Here is a 15,306-nt window from a genome sequence, read left to right on the forward strand (position 1 = left end):
AGAATCAGAGAATGGCGGAGTTGGAAGGGATGCAGGTAGTCATCTATAATCCAACCCCCGCAACGCAGTAATGTCTTGGGACCACGCAGAGGACCACAGCCCTTGGCACATGGACAAACCCTCAAATCCAAGTCAGAATCAGCACCAGCAAGTGGAAAGGCTGGGCAGATTCTGGGACAGTAGCCGACTCCCACCCCACCCCGAGAGCAGGGCCAGACAGCTGCTGTGCTTCCTGGAGCTGATGGAAGAGCTGCGGTCCAAGTCACTCCCTCACCTCCTCTCCATTCTTGTCCATGTTCCGGCCGGACCAGAAGAGATGGGCACAGGTGCTGACAGCTCGGCACTGATCCGGCTTCTTCAGCAGCTTGGAAGCCGCCAGGGCGCACTGGGTCCTCAGGGGCTCGTGGTTCTCCTCGCCAAAACATTTCATCCGCTCAAATGTCCCAATTATCAAGGTGATTGCAGCCAGCTGGGCTTTTGAATCACTGATTTCGTCTTCGTACAGAGAGAACGCCTGATTCAGAAGAGAAATGAGGGAGGGAGGACGGACAGCCGGAAGTTTTGATTACTGGCTTTGTGGCAATTCCTGGCTTTCACAAAAACAAACAAGCGAAGAAAGCTAGAGCTTTCAGCTCCCTGGAACACGAGAGAAGCGGATGTTCAAGACGACTTTCTACAGCAGGAATGGGGAATCTGAGGCCCTGAAGTTGTTTTAACTCCCATGATCCCTAGCCAGCAGGATCAGTGGTCAAGGATGATGGAAACTGTAATCCAAAAACAGCTGGAGACCCAAGTTTGGGAAACCCTGGCCTATATGATCCCCTTACACCACTTTTGTTTAGGACAAGCCTAACTCAGGTGTTTTATAAAGTTGATGCGAGTTCTCATCTGTTTTTAGTCTATTGTTATTTTAAATTATTAGTCGTAAAGTACTGCTAGTTGTGGGATGTGAGTGGCACTGTGGTCTAAACCACAGAGCCTAGGGCTTGCCGATCAGAAGGGCGCCGGTTCAAATCCCCGCAACAGGGTGAGCTCCCTTTGTTCAGTCCCTGCTCCTGCCAACCAAGCAGTTCGAAAGCATGTCAAAGTGGAAGTAGATAAATAGGTACCACTCCGGCGGGAAGGTGAACAGCGTTTCTGTGCGCTGCTCTGGTTCGCCAGAAGCAGCTTAGTCATGCTGGCCACATGACCCGGAAGTTGTACGCCGGCTCCCTCGGCCAATAAAGCGAGATGAGCGCCGCAACCCCAGAGTCGGCCACGACTAGACTTAATGGTCAGTCTTTACTGCTAGTTGTAAAATATTGTCAACTTTTCTTAGTGATCGTGTCATTATTTTATCTTTGGTAAACCACTTTTGAGGGTGGTTGTTGTTGTTGTTCTCCAATCCAGCGATGTACAAATTTTATGAAATAAATAAAAGTGTTTGCATGGCACGTTGGAGGACGAAGTACTTTTCTGATGTCTTGATGCCATGCTTATGGCCCGTCTCCTAGCACACTGTCTAGTAGCACAGCTTGCTCTGCTTCACAGGACCAATTTCAGCTGGATCTCCTTACCAGAAGAGGGTGGCTATACAGGGTCTTTTGCGCTTTTCAGGGAGAGCAGGGAATGGGTTGAGCACCTGATTCCCATGTGCAAAGTCTCTGCTTCAGTCCCTGAAATCTCTGGAGATTAAAAGGGTCTCAGGCAGCAGAGCTGGGGAAGCCACCTGACTTAAGATCCAGAAAAGGAGATACCAGTGAAACACTTGAGTTAAGTTGGGCTCACTCAAAGGCATCTTCCTACATTCACTGTATTGAAGTTTATCACACACATTTCCATTCCATAGAAAGGAAGGACCGAGCTTTGAAAACCAAATATAGTCCATCAATTGCAGACATCCAGTATAGGACTTTGAGAGAACAGTCAAGTATGTGGTGGCATGATATAAGTTTATAAAATTATACATGCCATGGAGAAAGTGGATAGATAAAAAAATTTATCCCTCTTTCCAGCTAGACTGGTGACTATATAACACCAGTCCTGAAAGACCTACATTGGCTCCCAGTACGTTTCCAGGCGCGATTCAAAGTGTTGGTGCTGACGTTTAAAGCCCTAAACTGCCTCGGTCCAGTATACCTGTAGGAGCGTCTCCACCTCCATCGTTCTGCCCAGACCCTGAGATCCAGCGCCGAGGGCGTTCTGGCGGTTCCCTCACTGCGAGAAGCCAAGTTACAGGGAACCAGGCAGAGGGGCTTCTCGGTAATGGCACCCGCCCTGTGGAACGCCCTCCCATCAGATGTCAAAGAGATAAACAACTACCTGACATTCAGAAGACATCTTAAGGCAGCCCTGTTTAGGGAAGTTTTTAATGTTTGATGCTTTATTGTGTTTTTAATATTCTGTTGGGAGCCTCCCAGCCAAATGGGTGAGGTATAAATAATAAATTATTATTACTATAATTATGTAACACTAGAACTAATGGACGTCCAATGAAACTGGGTGCTAGAAGATTCAGGGCACATAAAAGGAAGTACTTTATGCAGTGCATACTTATTTTACAGAACACCTACCCATTGGAGGCAGTGAAGGCCACCAACTTGGATGGCTTTAAAAGATGAGAAAATTCATGAAGGGCTATTGATAGCTACTGGTGAGAACAGGATGCTCTCCAGTAGAACACTGATTAGGTTCTTATTCAGTTAAGGCTCTTGATCCGGAACAGGGTTCAACCCCATAGAATAAGCATGTGCAACTCTGTTACCAGACCAGTCTACACATCGAACTTATATTTTTGGAAGGAGTGGGAAGAAAAACCTTTGCTGAGCATACCTGGGACATGAATTCGTAAGCCACCGTTTCATGGTTCTCAAACCCGATCTCTCCTGCCGCCAGCGCCCCCTGGAGGAACAGCCGCAGAGGGAGCTCTGCCAGCTCAGCCTTGATCAAAGCGCTGATCGTCTGGTGCGCAAACGAGAAGATCTTCTGGCATTTCTTTTCCCATTTGTCATCCTAAAAGCGGGGGGGGGGGGGGAGGGGAACCATCCCAAGACATCAAAGGAAAATACTGTGTCAAAAAAGTATGACAGAAAAAAGAAGCAAACTTGGTAGACAGGGCTCCACTTAACATTTCCACATTATCTGCAACAAGAACTGGAATTCCGCAACCTGAACAAATTACGGAAAACCCAAATCTGTGAATATTTATATCCCACCATTCTGCCAAGATGGAACCCAAGATGACAAGGGTTCCAGTCCCATGTAGACAGGCTCAAGGAAACAGCTTTTTGTTGTTGCTCTATTCCATGTGGGGGGCAGTTCCTGAAAGTTTTATGATACAGTGGTACCTTGGGTTAAGAACTTAATTCGTTCCGGAGGTCTGTTCTTAACCTGAAACTGTTCTTAACCTGAGGTACCACTTTAGCTAATGGGGCCTTCCGCTGCCGCTGCCATACGGTTTTTGTTCTCATCCTGAAGCAAAGTTCTTAACCCAAGGTGCTATTTCTGGGTTAGCGGAGTCTGTAACCTGAAGCGTCTGTAACCCGAGGTACCACTGTATTTAACCCTTGATCACTGAATATGTCTCTCTCCCTCTCTCTTTAAGCACTTCATTTCTTGCAGCTTGCCATTTTACTGTCCTCTTACTCAACAGTTTCTACCCAAACCCCATCTAATGGAGGATAAAGGCCACTGATGGCTGCTAGTCATGATGGCTATGCTCTGCCTCCCTTTTCGGAGGCAGCAATGCTTCTGAATACTAGTTGCTGGAAGCCACAGGAGAAGAGAGTGCTCTGGTACTTGAATCCTGCTTGCAGGCTTCCCAGAAGAAGTCTCTCCCTGGTTGGCCACTGTGAGAACAGGTTGCTGGACTAGATGGGCCACTGGCCTGGTCCAGCAGGCTCTTCTTAGGAAAAACCTGTCGGGATTTGCATCTTGGGCTCGGTTCACTCACCACTTTAGAATTCTCCTTATAGCGGAAAGCGAGCTGGTAGGCAGCAAAGACCAAGGGGGGCAACGTGAAACGGATGCGCTGGTTTCCTCCCGCGCCAAAGTGTTTCCGGGCAGTGTTTAAAATCTAAATCAAGAGAATATTTGTATCACATGATGATATGTCCATAATTGATGGGAGGCAAGATGGCAGGCGCCACCCCCACCCCATCTGAAAAAACAATCCCCCTGCTTTATGAACTAAATTACAAGCATCAACCTGGGTTTGGAAGATCCCTGCATCGCAGGAGGTTGGACTAGGTTCACCTCCCACCTCTACAATTCCACGATTCTACAAGTCAGCAGGCAATCTTATTTGCCAATGTGCACGGACGAGAGAATGATGGCTACGGAGGAACCACAGTTCAGTAGCAAAGCAGATTCTCTGCAAGCAGGTTCAGTCCTCAGCCCTTCCAGTTTAAAAGAAATATCAGGTTTACTTCCTTCACACAGCGCAGAGTTAAAACTGTGGGACTCCCTCCCACAGGAGCTAGGGATGGCCACCAACTTGGATGGCAGAAGAACAAGAGGAGGAGGAGGAGGAGTTTGGACTTGATATCTCGCCTTTCATGCCCCTTAAGGCAGCGGTTCTCAACCTGTGGGTCCCCAGATGTTGTTGGACTACAACTCAACATCATCCCTGAGCTCTGGCCTTGCTAGCTAGGGGTGATGGGAGTTGTAGTTCAACATCTGGGGACACACAAGTTGAGAAAGGCTGCCTTAAGGAGTCTCAAAGCGGCTAACAATCTCCTTTCCCTTCCTCCCCCACAACAAACACTCTGTGAGGTGAGTGGGGCTGAGAGACTTGAGAGAAGTGTGACTAGCCCAAGGTGACCCAGCAGCTGCATGTGGAGGAGCAGGAAGCGAACCCGGTTCACCAGATTACGAGTCCACCGCTCTTAACCACTACACCACACTGGCTCTCTTTAAACAAAGATCTGACCAATCCATGGAGGGGGGGGCTATCAAGGGCTGATGACTGTGCTCTGCCTCCACAGTTAGAAGCAGCAACGCTTTTGAATGGCAGTTGCTGGGAATCACAAGTTAGGATACAGTTGCTTTTGCACTCAGGAGTGTAAAGCAAGTGCCACTAGGGGGTGTGGCCAAGGAGGAGGGGTGGCCTGGGGAGAGCCCCAAGTGTCAGAAAGAGTGGTTGGGGGGGCTGCATTCAGCCCTTGGGCCCGAGGTCCCCCACCGCTGAACAGCATCTCTTTGAAGCAGCCCCACTGCAACGCTTTAAAGAAGCCATACCAGGTACTGCTGATCAGGATCGTCGGAACGGAGGAGGTGAATAAACCTGCCCACAAGGCCCTGCTCATCTGCAAAATCCTCGGGATCTGGATCCTCAGCCGGCTGGTCTGGCTGGTCCTGGATCAGCGTCGACACGAGGTTCATGATGGCATCTACCTGCAGGAGGCGGAGGATAAGGGCAGTGAGGCCCAGCTCATGCTCCCTGCAGCTCAGTATGCAACGCATACTGGCCTGGATCAAAGAAGCCACAAGCCCAAAGGTTTTAGGCAGGCACCAAAAGAAATACAACTAAGGTATTCATGTCAACAGGGAGGAGGCAGTTCTGAAGTACGGGTGCTGCCAACTCCATTACGCTCTTTCCCTACCTGGTCTTGGGAGACGATTTCCGTGTTGTAATCCAGCACATTGCTGAGCACGTAACAACTCATGCTCTTCCTGGACTCGTAGTCGAAGTACTCAAAGAGTGGGTGGAAATGTTTCAGTTTCAAGACAGTCAGGACATTGTTGTAGGTGTCGACCGGGATCTTCAAAAGCCTCGTCAGCTCCTTGGATACAGCGCTGCTTGTGGCGATGCTAAAAAAAAAGAAATAAATTAAGAATTAAGCAGGCAACAATGGATTGGCATGTATCAAGTTTCCTAGAGTTTAGGGCACAAGTGAAGCAGAGGAGGGATCGGGATCTGTTGGTAGATTTCTGGGTGATTTTCAGCAGAGCAGCAAAGGATTTCTTGACTCCCAGTTGTTTTCATAACAGGAACAAAGTGACTCCACGCCCCCAAATTATATTACTGAAATAAAGGATGCCTAGGAGTAAACCAGGAGTAAAAACATGAGTATGGAAGGGCTGTGAGCTCTCTGGTACTTTCACAGAATTGTAAAGTTGGAATGGCAGGAATGGCAACTGAATGCAGGAATGGCAACTGAAGTTTCCCTGGCAGATGGCTGTCCAACACCTGCCTTAAAACTGCCAAGGAAGGAGAGTCCACCACCTTCCAAGCTAGTCTGTTCCACTGTCAAACAGCAATTACGCATAGAAAGTCCTTCTTAATGTTTAGTTGGAATCTCTGTTCTTGTCACTGGTTCGGGTTCGACTCTCCGGAGCAGCAGAAAACAAGATTGCTCCATCTTCCCTCAGAGAACCCTTTGTATATTTAAAGATTGCTACAGTGCCACCTCTCAGGCTCCTTTTCTCCAGGCTAAATATCCCCAGCTCCTTTAAATGTGACCCCATGAGGGCTTGGTTTCCAGACAAGTTTGGTTTCATAAACCAGTTTCCCTAGGCTCAATATTCTTTTCTTTCTTTTCTTTACTTCTACTTCATTTCTTTTGCCGCAGGAACCACTCAAGGGCCCTCTGGCTTCCGGAGAAAAACAACAAATGGATTCTACCCCCTGGCCCCACTTTTGGAAGCTGACATCTCAGGAAAATAGAGGGGGGGAAACAGCAGAAACAGATCTAGAAGCAAAGTGATATTTGCCCAATGCAAACATTTAGACCTCCTGTTGTCAAGGTTCAGCCGTTCAGCAACAATTCATTGTTAGGACAGAACCATCTGCTGCACTTGGAAGAAAAAGAGCCAGGCCAATTTAGCCAGGCAGACTTAATTGGTTTCGGTCCCCTTCCGCCCACCACCCCCAATTAGCAGGGAGCGTGGCCTGCTCTGCCGCGAGCCAGACAGCCTCCACTCACTGCTCCAGGTTCAGCTTGTTAAAGATTTCCACCGTTGTCTCCAGCACTTTGTCGACATAGTCAACACGATCCGGGTAGCACTTCATCGCCAGGTTAATGAGAGAGACTTGAAGCGACACCACGTCCTCCGAAGGCATATCTTGTCTAGACTGGAGTTGCGGACACCGCAGGGAAAATAAAGAGGAGATCTGCATGTCAGGCGGCTGCAGAAAGGGCACTTGCATTTATTACATTTATAATTCACGCACAGACACAGGGCAGCATTGGTGGGGGGGACGGGACAGGTGGTCTCTCCTTCAGACGCTGCTCAGGCCCAGGCTTGTGCAACTTCTGCAAGATGTCTACGTCAAGGGCCTACACGCATCGGGACTGGAAGAGGCACTCGTACGCAGACTCTTTTGGATTCCCAAATGCCTTCTTCACACACACAAGCACTGCTGAGGCACTCAGACAGATGTGAAAGGGTGCAAAATGGGCTGGGGGTGCATAAAGGGAGTCCCAACACCAGCTCCTCCGTCCCAACCTTTTCTGCATTAAGCAGTCAGGGACCCTAATTGCAGGGAGGCTTTTCATAGAATCACAGGACTGTGGAATTGGAAGTGCACCAAAGGTTCATCTAGTCCAACCCTCCCCTCGGAACAGTGTTTCCCAAACTTGGGTCTGTTTTTGGACTACAACTCCGACCATCCCTAGCTAGCAGGACCAGTGGCCAGGGATGATGGGAACTGTAGTTCAAAAAACAGCTGGAGACCCAAGTTTGGGAAACACAGGCTTAGAAGAATCTTTCAGATTTTCCCGTGCAACAGAAGGAAGCTGGGATGGAGCCAATAATAATAATATAATAATAAAAAATTATTACTTATACCCCGCCAATCTGGCTGGGTTTCCCCAGCCACTCTGGGAGGCTTCCAACAAAAGATTAAAAATACATTAAAACATCAGTCATTAAAAACTTCCCTAAATAGGGCTGCCTTCAGATACCCTCGACACACTTCACTAGGAGCAGGAAACCTGGACTGCGGGCCATATTTGGCCCACCACACCTCCCCATTTGGCCTGTGAAGTTGTTTCAGGTAAGCCACACCCACCAGCCCTACACCTGATGTCATGCATGACACCAGAAGTGGGGCCAGTAGGTGCCACTTTGAAGGGTCTCCAAAGCTCACTGCGAGGACCGGGAGGGGACCCAGCCCAGTAGCCACTTTTGACTTGGACTAGCCAATCGTCAGACTCAGCAGCTGCACTTGTGGACTACCCAGGGTAAGTCCGAGTTTTTTAAAAACCGCTGAGGTAAGTGGCCGAACTCTCCACTTACCTGTATGACAGTAGCCACCTGCTGGGAGAAAATGTCGAAGAGCTTAATGTCAGCAGGGATCCCTGGTCCATCCTCTCGGTGAGCAAAGAGCGCAAGCCTAAAGCCATGGAAAGGAAGTTTGGGGAAATGTGATTTGCAGGCCAATACCCACCAAAGCTCTTTTCCAAGTCAGGGTGCTTGAGGGTTGTGGCATCAGTATCTACTTACTCTCAAAGTAAAATCTAGGTTCCTAGAACGTACAGACATCCTACATTTAAAAAATATCCAATGCCCATTTAAGAGCACATTGCTTCCACCGAAGAATCCTGGGAGCTGTAGTTTATTAAGTGTACTGGGGATTGTCAGTCTATGAGGGGGAACTACACTTCCCAGAATTCTTTGGAGCGGGAAATCAGTGCTTCCAGTATCTGTTGAATGCACTTTAAATGTATGGTGAGCAGCCACCTTACAATTCCTAGCCCCTGTGGGCATTACATTAGGAAGCATTACATCAGTACGTGTGGCCCTTCAGATTCTTGGACTACAGTTCCCATCATTCCTGACCCATTGTCCAGGATGGCCGAGGCTGATGGGAGTTGGAGTCCAAAAAATGTAAGTGCTCCTGAAGCTTTGGAGAGGTTGAGTGAGATGCAAATCTTCCTGTGCTGCTCCTTCTACCGCGGCTTGCATAAAACCTTTATTGAACCCATTTTACCAAATCTGCCAGGACAATCATTTTATGTCCTTCTGCTCGGATCAACATGCATTTGTACCTCTGAGTGCAGCCAAATATTCTGCTGCAGTGAGCGAAACCTGCCAGAAACTGATCCCAGACACTTCATAAACATTTTGCTCTTTCGCTTTTGAGGCAGGATTGCATCTTTTAAGTTGACAATGCCCACCTACTTTTTACTCTAGGTTATTATTTATTTTTCTATTTACTTATCTGTCATTTCACATTTATACACCACTTGAAAGAAAAAACCTCAAAGAGGTTTACAAAAATGATAAAACAATAAAATCAGTAAGAAAAAAGTACACCAATTAATTTAAGACATTCGAAAAGGTAAAACAACTATAGATTAAAACTCGCATCAATTTTCCAAACATCTGTGTCGAAACAAACATGTTTTAAGGTAAAAGGTAAAGGACCCCTGGACGGTTAAGTCCAGTCAAAAGCAACTATGGGGTTGCAGCGCTCATCTTGCTTCAGGCCAAGGGAGCTGGTGTTTGTCCACAGACAGCTTTCCGGGTCATGTGGCCAGAATGACTAAACCGCTTCTGGTGCAACATAACACAGTGATGGAAACTAGAACGCATGGAAATGCTGTTTACCTTCCTGCCACAGCAGTACCTATTTATCTACTTGCACTGGTATGCTTTCGAACTGCTAGGTTGACAGGAGCTGGGACAGAGCAATGGGAGCTCACTCTGTTGCGGTGATTCAAACCACCAACCTTCTGATTGGCAAGCCCAAGAGGCTCAGTGGCTTAGACCACAGCGCCACCTGTTTTATCAGGCACCAAAAAGGGTACAGTGAAGGCGCCTTCCTGAGGTCAATAGGCAGGGAGTTACAAAGTGTAAAAATTGAGTTCCTACTTTATTTTGCTCTCTTTTACTCTTGTTATTCACATTTCAATAATGTGCTTTATGTGCTTTCTAGGGTGCTGGTCACTGACCGTTAACGATAAAGATTTGCTTTGCTTCTGTAATGGCACTCAAGGCAGTATGGGAGGGGTCCCCAGGTGGTTTCCCACCTAGGCACTGACCAGGTACAGACCTGCTTAGCTTCAGTCATAGGTGATACAGGGGGAGAGGGGGAAATGCCCCCTGCCAACAAGGAGCTCATCCCATCACTTGCCCCCCATTTCTGAACACCTGTCATTAGCATACACTGTTATTTTAATTTCTTGCCCACCTAGAAATATATTTTGCCCCTCCTGTGCCACCCCAAATTTTTGTTTCCCCCCTGGTGCCGCCACTGACTTCCGAAGGTGGTCAGGTCACAGGACTTCAAAAACCAGATCTGCGCAAACTTATCCACAGATTTAAGCCAGCAAGCTGAGCAAGTCAGTCTCTCCCTGCATTAGAAGCATTAGACGCCAAAAGGATGAACTGGGGGGTGGGGGTGGGGAATCTGTCAAGCGCTGGGCTTTTAACACTGGAATTAGAGAAATAAATGGATGGTTTGCACCCGCATCTCTTGCCATTTCAAGCTGCAGAGAAGACTGGATGTTCCAGAGAAATAACCGGGGAAAACACTCAAGCGAGAGAGTACAAAAAGTCACCCAAAGGTCGCCTGCTTCACGCTGTACAAAGGCTTTTCCCGAAGCAATGCAAACCTGCGTGAGTCAAAGAGGTCGTCAAAGCAAAGCCACCTCCAAACATACAAGCGCTCAGCTCACTCCGAGCAGCTGAATCACCCATTGCTCCCACACAAATGCACAGCTTATCCCTGCCCGCCATGCAAAAGCAAACTTTTGCCAATACTGAAAAGGCAATCAGCTTTATAAACACAGACACCGATTCAACCACACACATTTCTCGGAAAGATGCTGATAACGCTGCCATCCGAGCTTGTATCCAACGCTAGACAGACCTACTTGGAGTAGAAGCGTATGAGCACGACTTAATTGGGGTCCATTCTTTTCAGTAGGTCTACTCTGAGTAAAGCTTAGCTGGATGCAACCAACAACTTAAAAAGAGGTGTCTGATGGATCGGGCCCATGGCTCATCTAGTCCAGCAGCCTACCGGATGCCTGCAATGGGAATCCAGCAAGCAGGACCAGAACACAAGAGCCGTCTCCCCTCCTGAACTGGCATTCAGAAGCACTGTTGCCTCCAACCACAGCTATCCATCTGCAGAAAGGGAACGGAGAAAGGCAAGAGGGAATGGCAGAACTCGGCTTCGACATCTCCCAAACCACCATGCCAAAACCTGCAAAACAGGCATGGCTGGCTAGCTTAACAATCCATGTGAAATTCAACCTTCCTGTTGCCTCTATGCATCTTATTTCTTCTGCCCTCCAAGCACCCAAACCCAGCAATACCCTTTTCTGACAACAGCACATGCCCCAATCCTGTTAGCAAGCTGTCGGCATGGACAAGAGCCTTTGCTGGCTTGCAGACATCCTTCCCTCCTCCCTATCTTCCTCCCTGCCAACAGCACACAACTGCTACTGTTTAAAGCAGGGGTGGATAACCTTTTCCAGTCCGGGGGCCGCATTACCTTCTGGGTAACCTTTTGGGGGCCACATGCAAACATGGGCAGAGCAAGGGATATAAATTTTACCTCTGCACAGTAGGCTGGTTTCTGCACACGCCCTCCAAGCAGGCAAGCAAGAGGCATTACTGGACTTCGAGGGAACATTTCAGGCAGGCAAAAACACGCATGGAAGATGTGAAGTAAGGGCAGTGAGGGCTATGGCCTGGGAAGGCTCCCAAGGGCCAGAGAGAGAGATCCAGAGGGCCACATGTGAGCTTGAGAATCCCTATTCTGGTTTGCCAATGCTAGATCTCTTCTGCCCCCTCCAAAAAACAAAAACAAAGATCAGGTAAAACCTCATTTCCTCAATTATGATTTTGCAGAGTGGGCTCTTGAAAAGCACGCCTGCTCCAGACAAGCGTTCCACCTGACCTGACCTCCTGTTTTATAATGGCTATTTAAGCAGTTTTAATTGCTGTGCTGTTTTAATTGGCGTGCTTCTTCACACATTTTAATTGTGCGTGTTTATTTTGATGGAATCGTTATATTGTGTATTTTAAATATGCATCTTCATGCTTTGGTTTTATACTTATAAGCCACTCAGAACTCCCTTTGGGAGTTAAGCGGCATACAGCTTAGCAGCAATATGCATTCCCCCCTTAACAAAACTTTTCCTGCAGCCTTTTTGCCCAGCCTTCACTCTGGCTCCTTCTTCTCAGCCTTCTGTTTACTCTACCCCTGCTTCCGCTTTCTATCAAACTCCCAGTCCAATTTAATTCTTACCAACAAGACCAGCTTTCCTTTTTTTAACCCCCAACTGTGTGTTTTAATCCCAACAGAAAGCTACACTGTCTATAAGACTTCCCTGGGTTAAGTCTTGCCAGCCTCCAAAGAAAGGTTGTGAGCATTCCATGACATCACAGGAGCTCCACCAATCACTGGAAGGAATCGCACCAGTGGGGGCTTTTTTTTTTGCTTAAGATAACAAGACTGCATGGAGCAAAGGACCTGGAAACCATGAAGAGAAATTCATAGCTGGGAAAAGATAGATAACCTGCTCTCCCTGAGTGCCTATCGGTTTCCTCCCCACCTGCAGTGTCATTAAAATGCTTCCTTACGCACCTGTCAATTAAAGCAATGATGATATTCTTCACATTCACATTTTGGTGCAACTCTGCACAGGCTCGTAGAAAAGGGTTCAGGGTCTGGAGGTGAAATTCATCCGGGAAGACCTAGACAGAGCAGTAAGAGTCAGCTGGCTGAGCAGAGCAGGGCAATGGTTTCTCTACGCTTGCCATACTTCCCACAGACTCACCACTATGCCCAGTTGCTTCCTGTTTCCTTGGCCCAGAAGAGTCGAAAGGAAGAAACACCCTGCATGCTGTTATGTACTGGCCATGCCACTTAACCAAAGCCGTCTGTAATATCCCTCTGCAGGCTCACCTGTATGATGCACTCCATGAGGTATTCCTGAGCTAAGGCATCCCTGCAGTTGACAACTTGCTCCAATATGCCGGGCAAGACAATCTGGTCAGAAGAAAAAAAGAGCTGTGTGTCAATTCCCTCCTTTGGGCCTTCTGCAAGCTTGCCCGCTTGCTCCCATCTCTAAAATCTATTCCCCACTTAAACACTTCTCCCAGGATGCACGTACCCAGACCCTCCAAGACCCTCATCTGGTGTTTCCCTCCAAGACTTGGAAGGCTGCTTTTTCGCTTGTCCACCCCCCTACCACCAACACAGAACGCTTTCTGGAATGAGGCCTGCCTGGTGTCACCACCAAGCTTTCCAACACCAGGTTAGGACTTTCATCTTCGCCCCGGCACTTGGACTGAATGTGATCCAGCTGTGCCAAATTTTTATGTTAGCGTTGCTCAGAGTTGCTGGTTTGTTTGTTTCCTGTGGAGGCTGCTGGAGGTTTTGCTACTGATTTGTTAAATTTGATGGCTGGTGGTTGATGTTTGATTTTGTGTGGTTTTTAAGTTGTATTCTTAGTCGCCTGGAGGAGAGGCTATCAACCTTTCTGAGTCCACGGCTCCCTGGACCAACTACATTCTTTCTGCAGCATCCCTGTAGGGCTCAGGAGCCCAGTTATGTCACTCCTTGCCTGCAGAGCTGGCAGCCCCTCGCCCTTTCTCAAACACCCTCCTTTGTGGAGTGTTCCCTCAATCATCTCCCCTCTCCTTGGGAATCCTCTGAGCAGCTGCAGTTGCTGCCCCTGGTCTCTGAGCTGCCCCGCCACCCCAAAGAGAAGTGACTCCTCACACTGCCCCATAGGGGCCTGGGAAGCACCCCCTGGCCAGCCACAGAGGCACCATCCACCTGGGGAACCTGCAACCAGGGCTGCTATGACAAACAGCTGTGCAAGCCTTGGGGAGGCAGAAACATGAGAGGGTGTCAGAGGAGGGAGGGAAGGAAAGAGGGACAGAGGCCAGTGTTGCCCGCGGCACCCCTGACCATCATTCAAGGCACCCCAGGGTGCCACGGCACACTGCTTGAAAACCACTGGCCTAGAGAAAACCCTCTGTTAGGTGACTAACAAGCTGAATTAAAAACTATGACTACTGGGGACAAAATAATCTAACTTTATTTTCTGCAGCTGTAAGAAACTACAACTAACCAATTCATTTTTATTGTTGCTGTTCTTCTTTTTATTATTAATAGCATATTATCACACTTTTTCATGACAGATTACCCAGAGCAATTTACAAAATAACACAAAAATTAAAACCAAAAGAAAAATCTAAAAACACCTCCATAATGTACGTAAAAAGGCAGGTTTAACACAACCCAATGGCTAAAAGATGAGCAAGAAAGTGACCACAAATTTACTTAAATCCCTCCAAATTAAGGGCCCAAAGCCTGGTTGAAAAGGAATGATTTTGCCTAGAAATAGACACAGTGATGGCACCAGGTGTGCCTGAATACAGAAGATCATTCCACAACCAGGGAGCCACACTTGAAAAGGCCCACTCAGAACTGGAGTCAAGCCAAGCCAAGAAACCATCTCACCTGCTTATATCTCTCCACATTGACCCCTTCCAGCTGACTCAGCCGAACCAGGTTGGTTCCCACTAGGATTCTCAGCTCCTGCCTCTCACGCTCCCTCTTCTCTCGGTCACGACTGTGTCCCTGGTGCTGCATTCGCACCCAGAGCTTGTTCATCTCAGCAAAGTTCAGCAGCACAAAGTCCATGGAATCGCTGATGTCCCCGGTCGTTTCTTCGCTGTAAAGTCAAGAGAGCAAGCGCTTCCTTTTTACAGATGTACAGGAGGACAGAGAAGATTTGCTTTCAAGATGAGGGTCAAATCCATTTTTTAAATAAAACAAAGCAGCATCCTCTTTGAACCACAAAGAGAGATGCTCGTTAAAAAGAGCCCTCTTTGGGCTAAATATATGTAGCTTGAAGAACCCCTGTCTGGATTTAAACACACGCTGGGAACCACTCCATTTTAAAAGCCTGTGCCGGATTAGGGAGAAAGCCGCACACTGTAACATACAATTTGCATCTCTTCCAAACAAGATTTGAGTGTCCTTTTCATGGACATGAAGCTGTGCTTCTGTACATAGTGTGTCTCTTCCCATAGAAGTGCTCAGCTGGGAAGGTTTTGTGCATGGCAATGTATCAGGCAATGGGGAGAAGGGGGGATCCTTTCCTTTCAAGGAAAAGTAGGCAAATAAATCAATATAAACTTAGCTTTTGTACAGTAGGCTAGTTTCTACACACACACAACCCTCTCTATCTTCCATCTAGACAAACAAGAGTCCTTCTCAGAATTCAAGGACACATTCCACCCTGCAGAAAACACTCCAGGAGGGGAAAAGGCAGAGCCAGTGATGGCAGTGCCCTCTGAAAGAGTCCCAAGGTCAAGTTCCTCGAGGAAAATGGGCTGAAAAAGGTTTCG

The 15,306-nt window shown here is 47.8% G+C and overlaps 1 protein-coding gene across 1 annotated transcript in view; it reads right to left on the reverse strand.

The window, feature by feature from the left end:
- VPS35 (VPS35 retromer complex component) overlaps positions 1 to 15,306 on the reverse strand; it is a 30,072-nt gene that overhangs the window by 3,814 nt on the left and 10,952 nt on the right. The window contains exons 6-15 of the mRNA XM_083626038.1: positions 14,414 to 14,627; positions 12,848 to 12,931; positions 12,527 to 12,636; positions 8,221 to 8,317; positions 6,906 to 7,054; positions 5,583 to 5,790; positions 5,218 to 5,373; positions 3,932 to 4,054; positions 2,812 to 2,991; positions 275 to 514 (exon numbers count right to left, since the gene is read on the reverse strand). Of these exons, the coding sequence (XP_083482164.1) occupies positions 275 to 514; positions 2,812 to 2,991; positions 3,932 to 4,054; positions 5,218 to 5,373; positions 5,583 to 5,790; positions 6,906 to 7,054; positions 8,221 to 8,317; positions 12,527 to 12,636; positions 12,848 to 12,931; positions 14,414 to 14,627 (1,561 nt within the window). The remainder of the gene's footprint in view (positions 1 to 274; positions 515 to 2,811; positions 2,992 to 3,931; positions 4,055 to 5,217; positions 5,374 to 5,582; positions 5,791 to 6,905; positions 7,055 to 8,220; positions 8,318 to 12,526; positions 12,637 to 12,847; positions 12,932 to 14,413; positions 14,628 to 15,306) is intronic.

This window comes from Podarcis filfolensis (genome assembly GCF_964270895.1).
Source record: "Podarcis filfolensis genome assembly, chromosome: 8".
NCBI classification, from domain to species: domain Eukaryota; kingdom Metazoa; phylum Chordata; class Lepidosauria; order Squamata; family Lacertidae; genus Podarcis; species Podarcis filfolensis.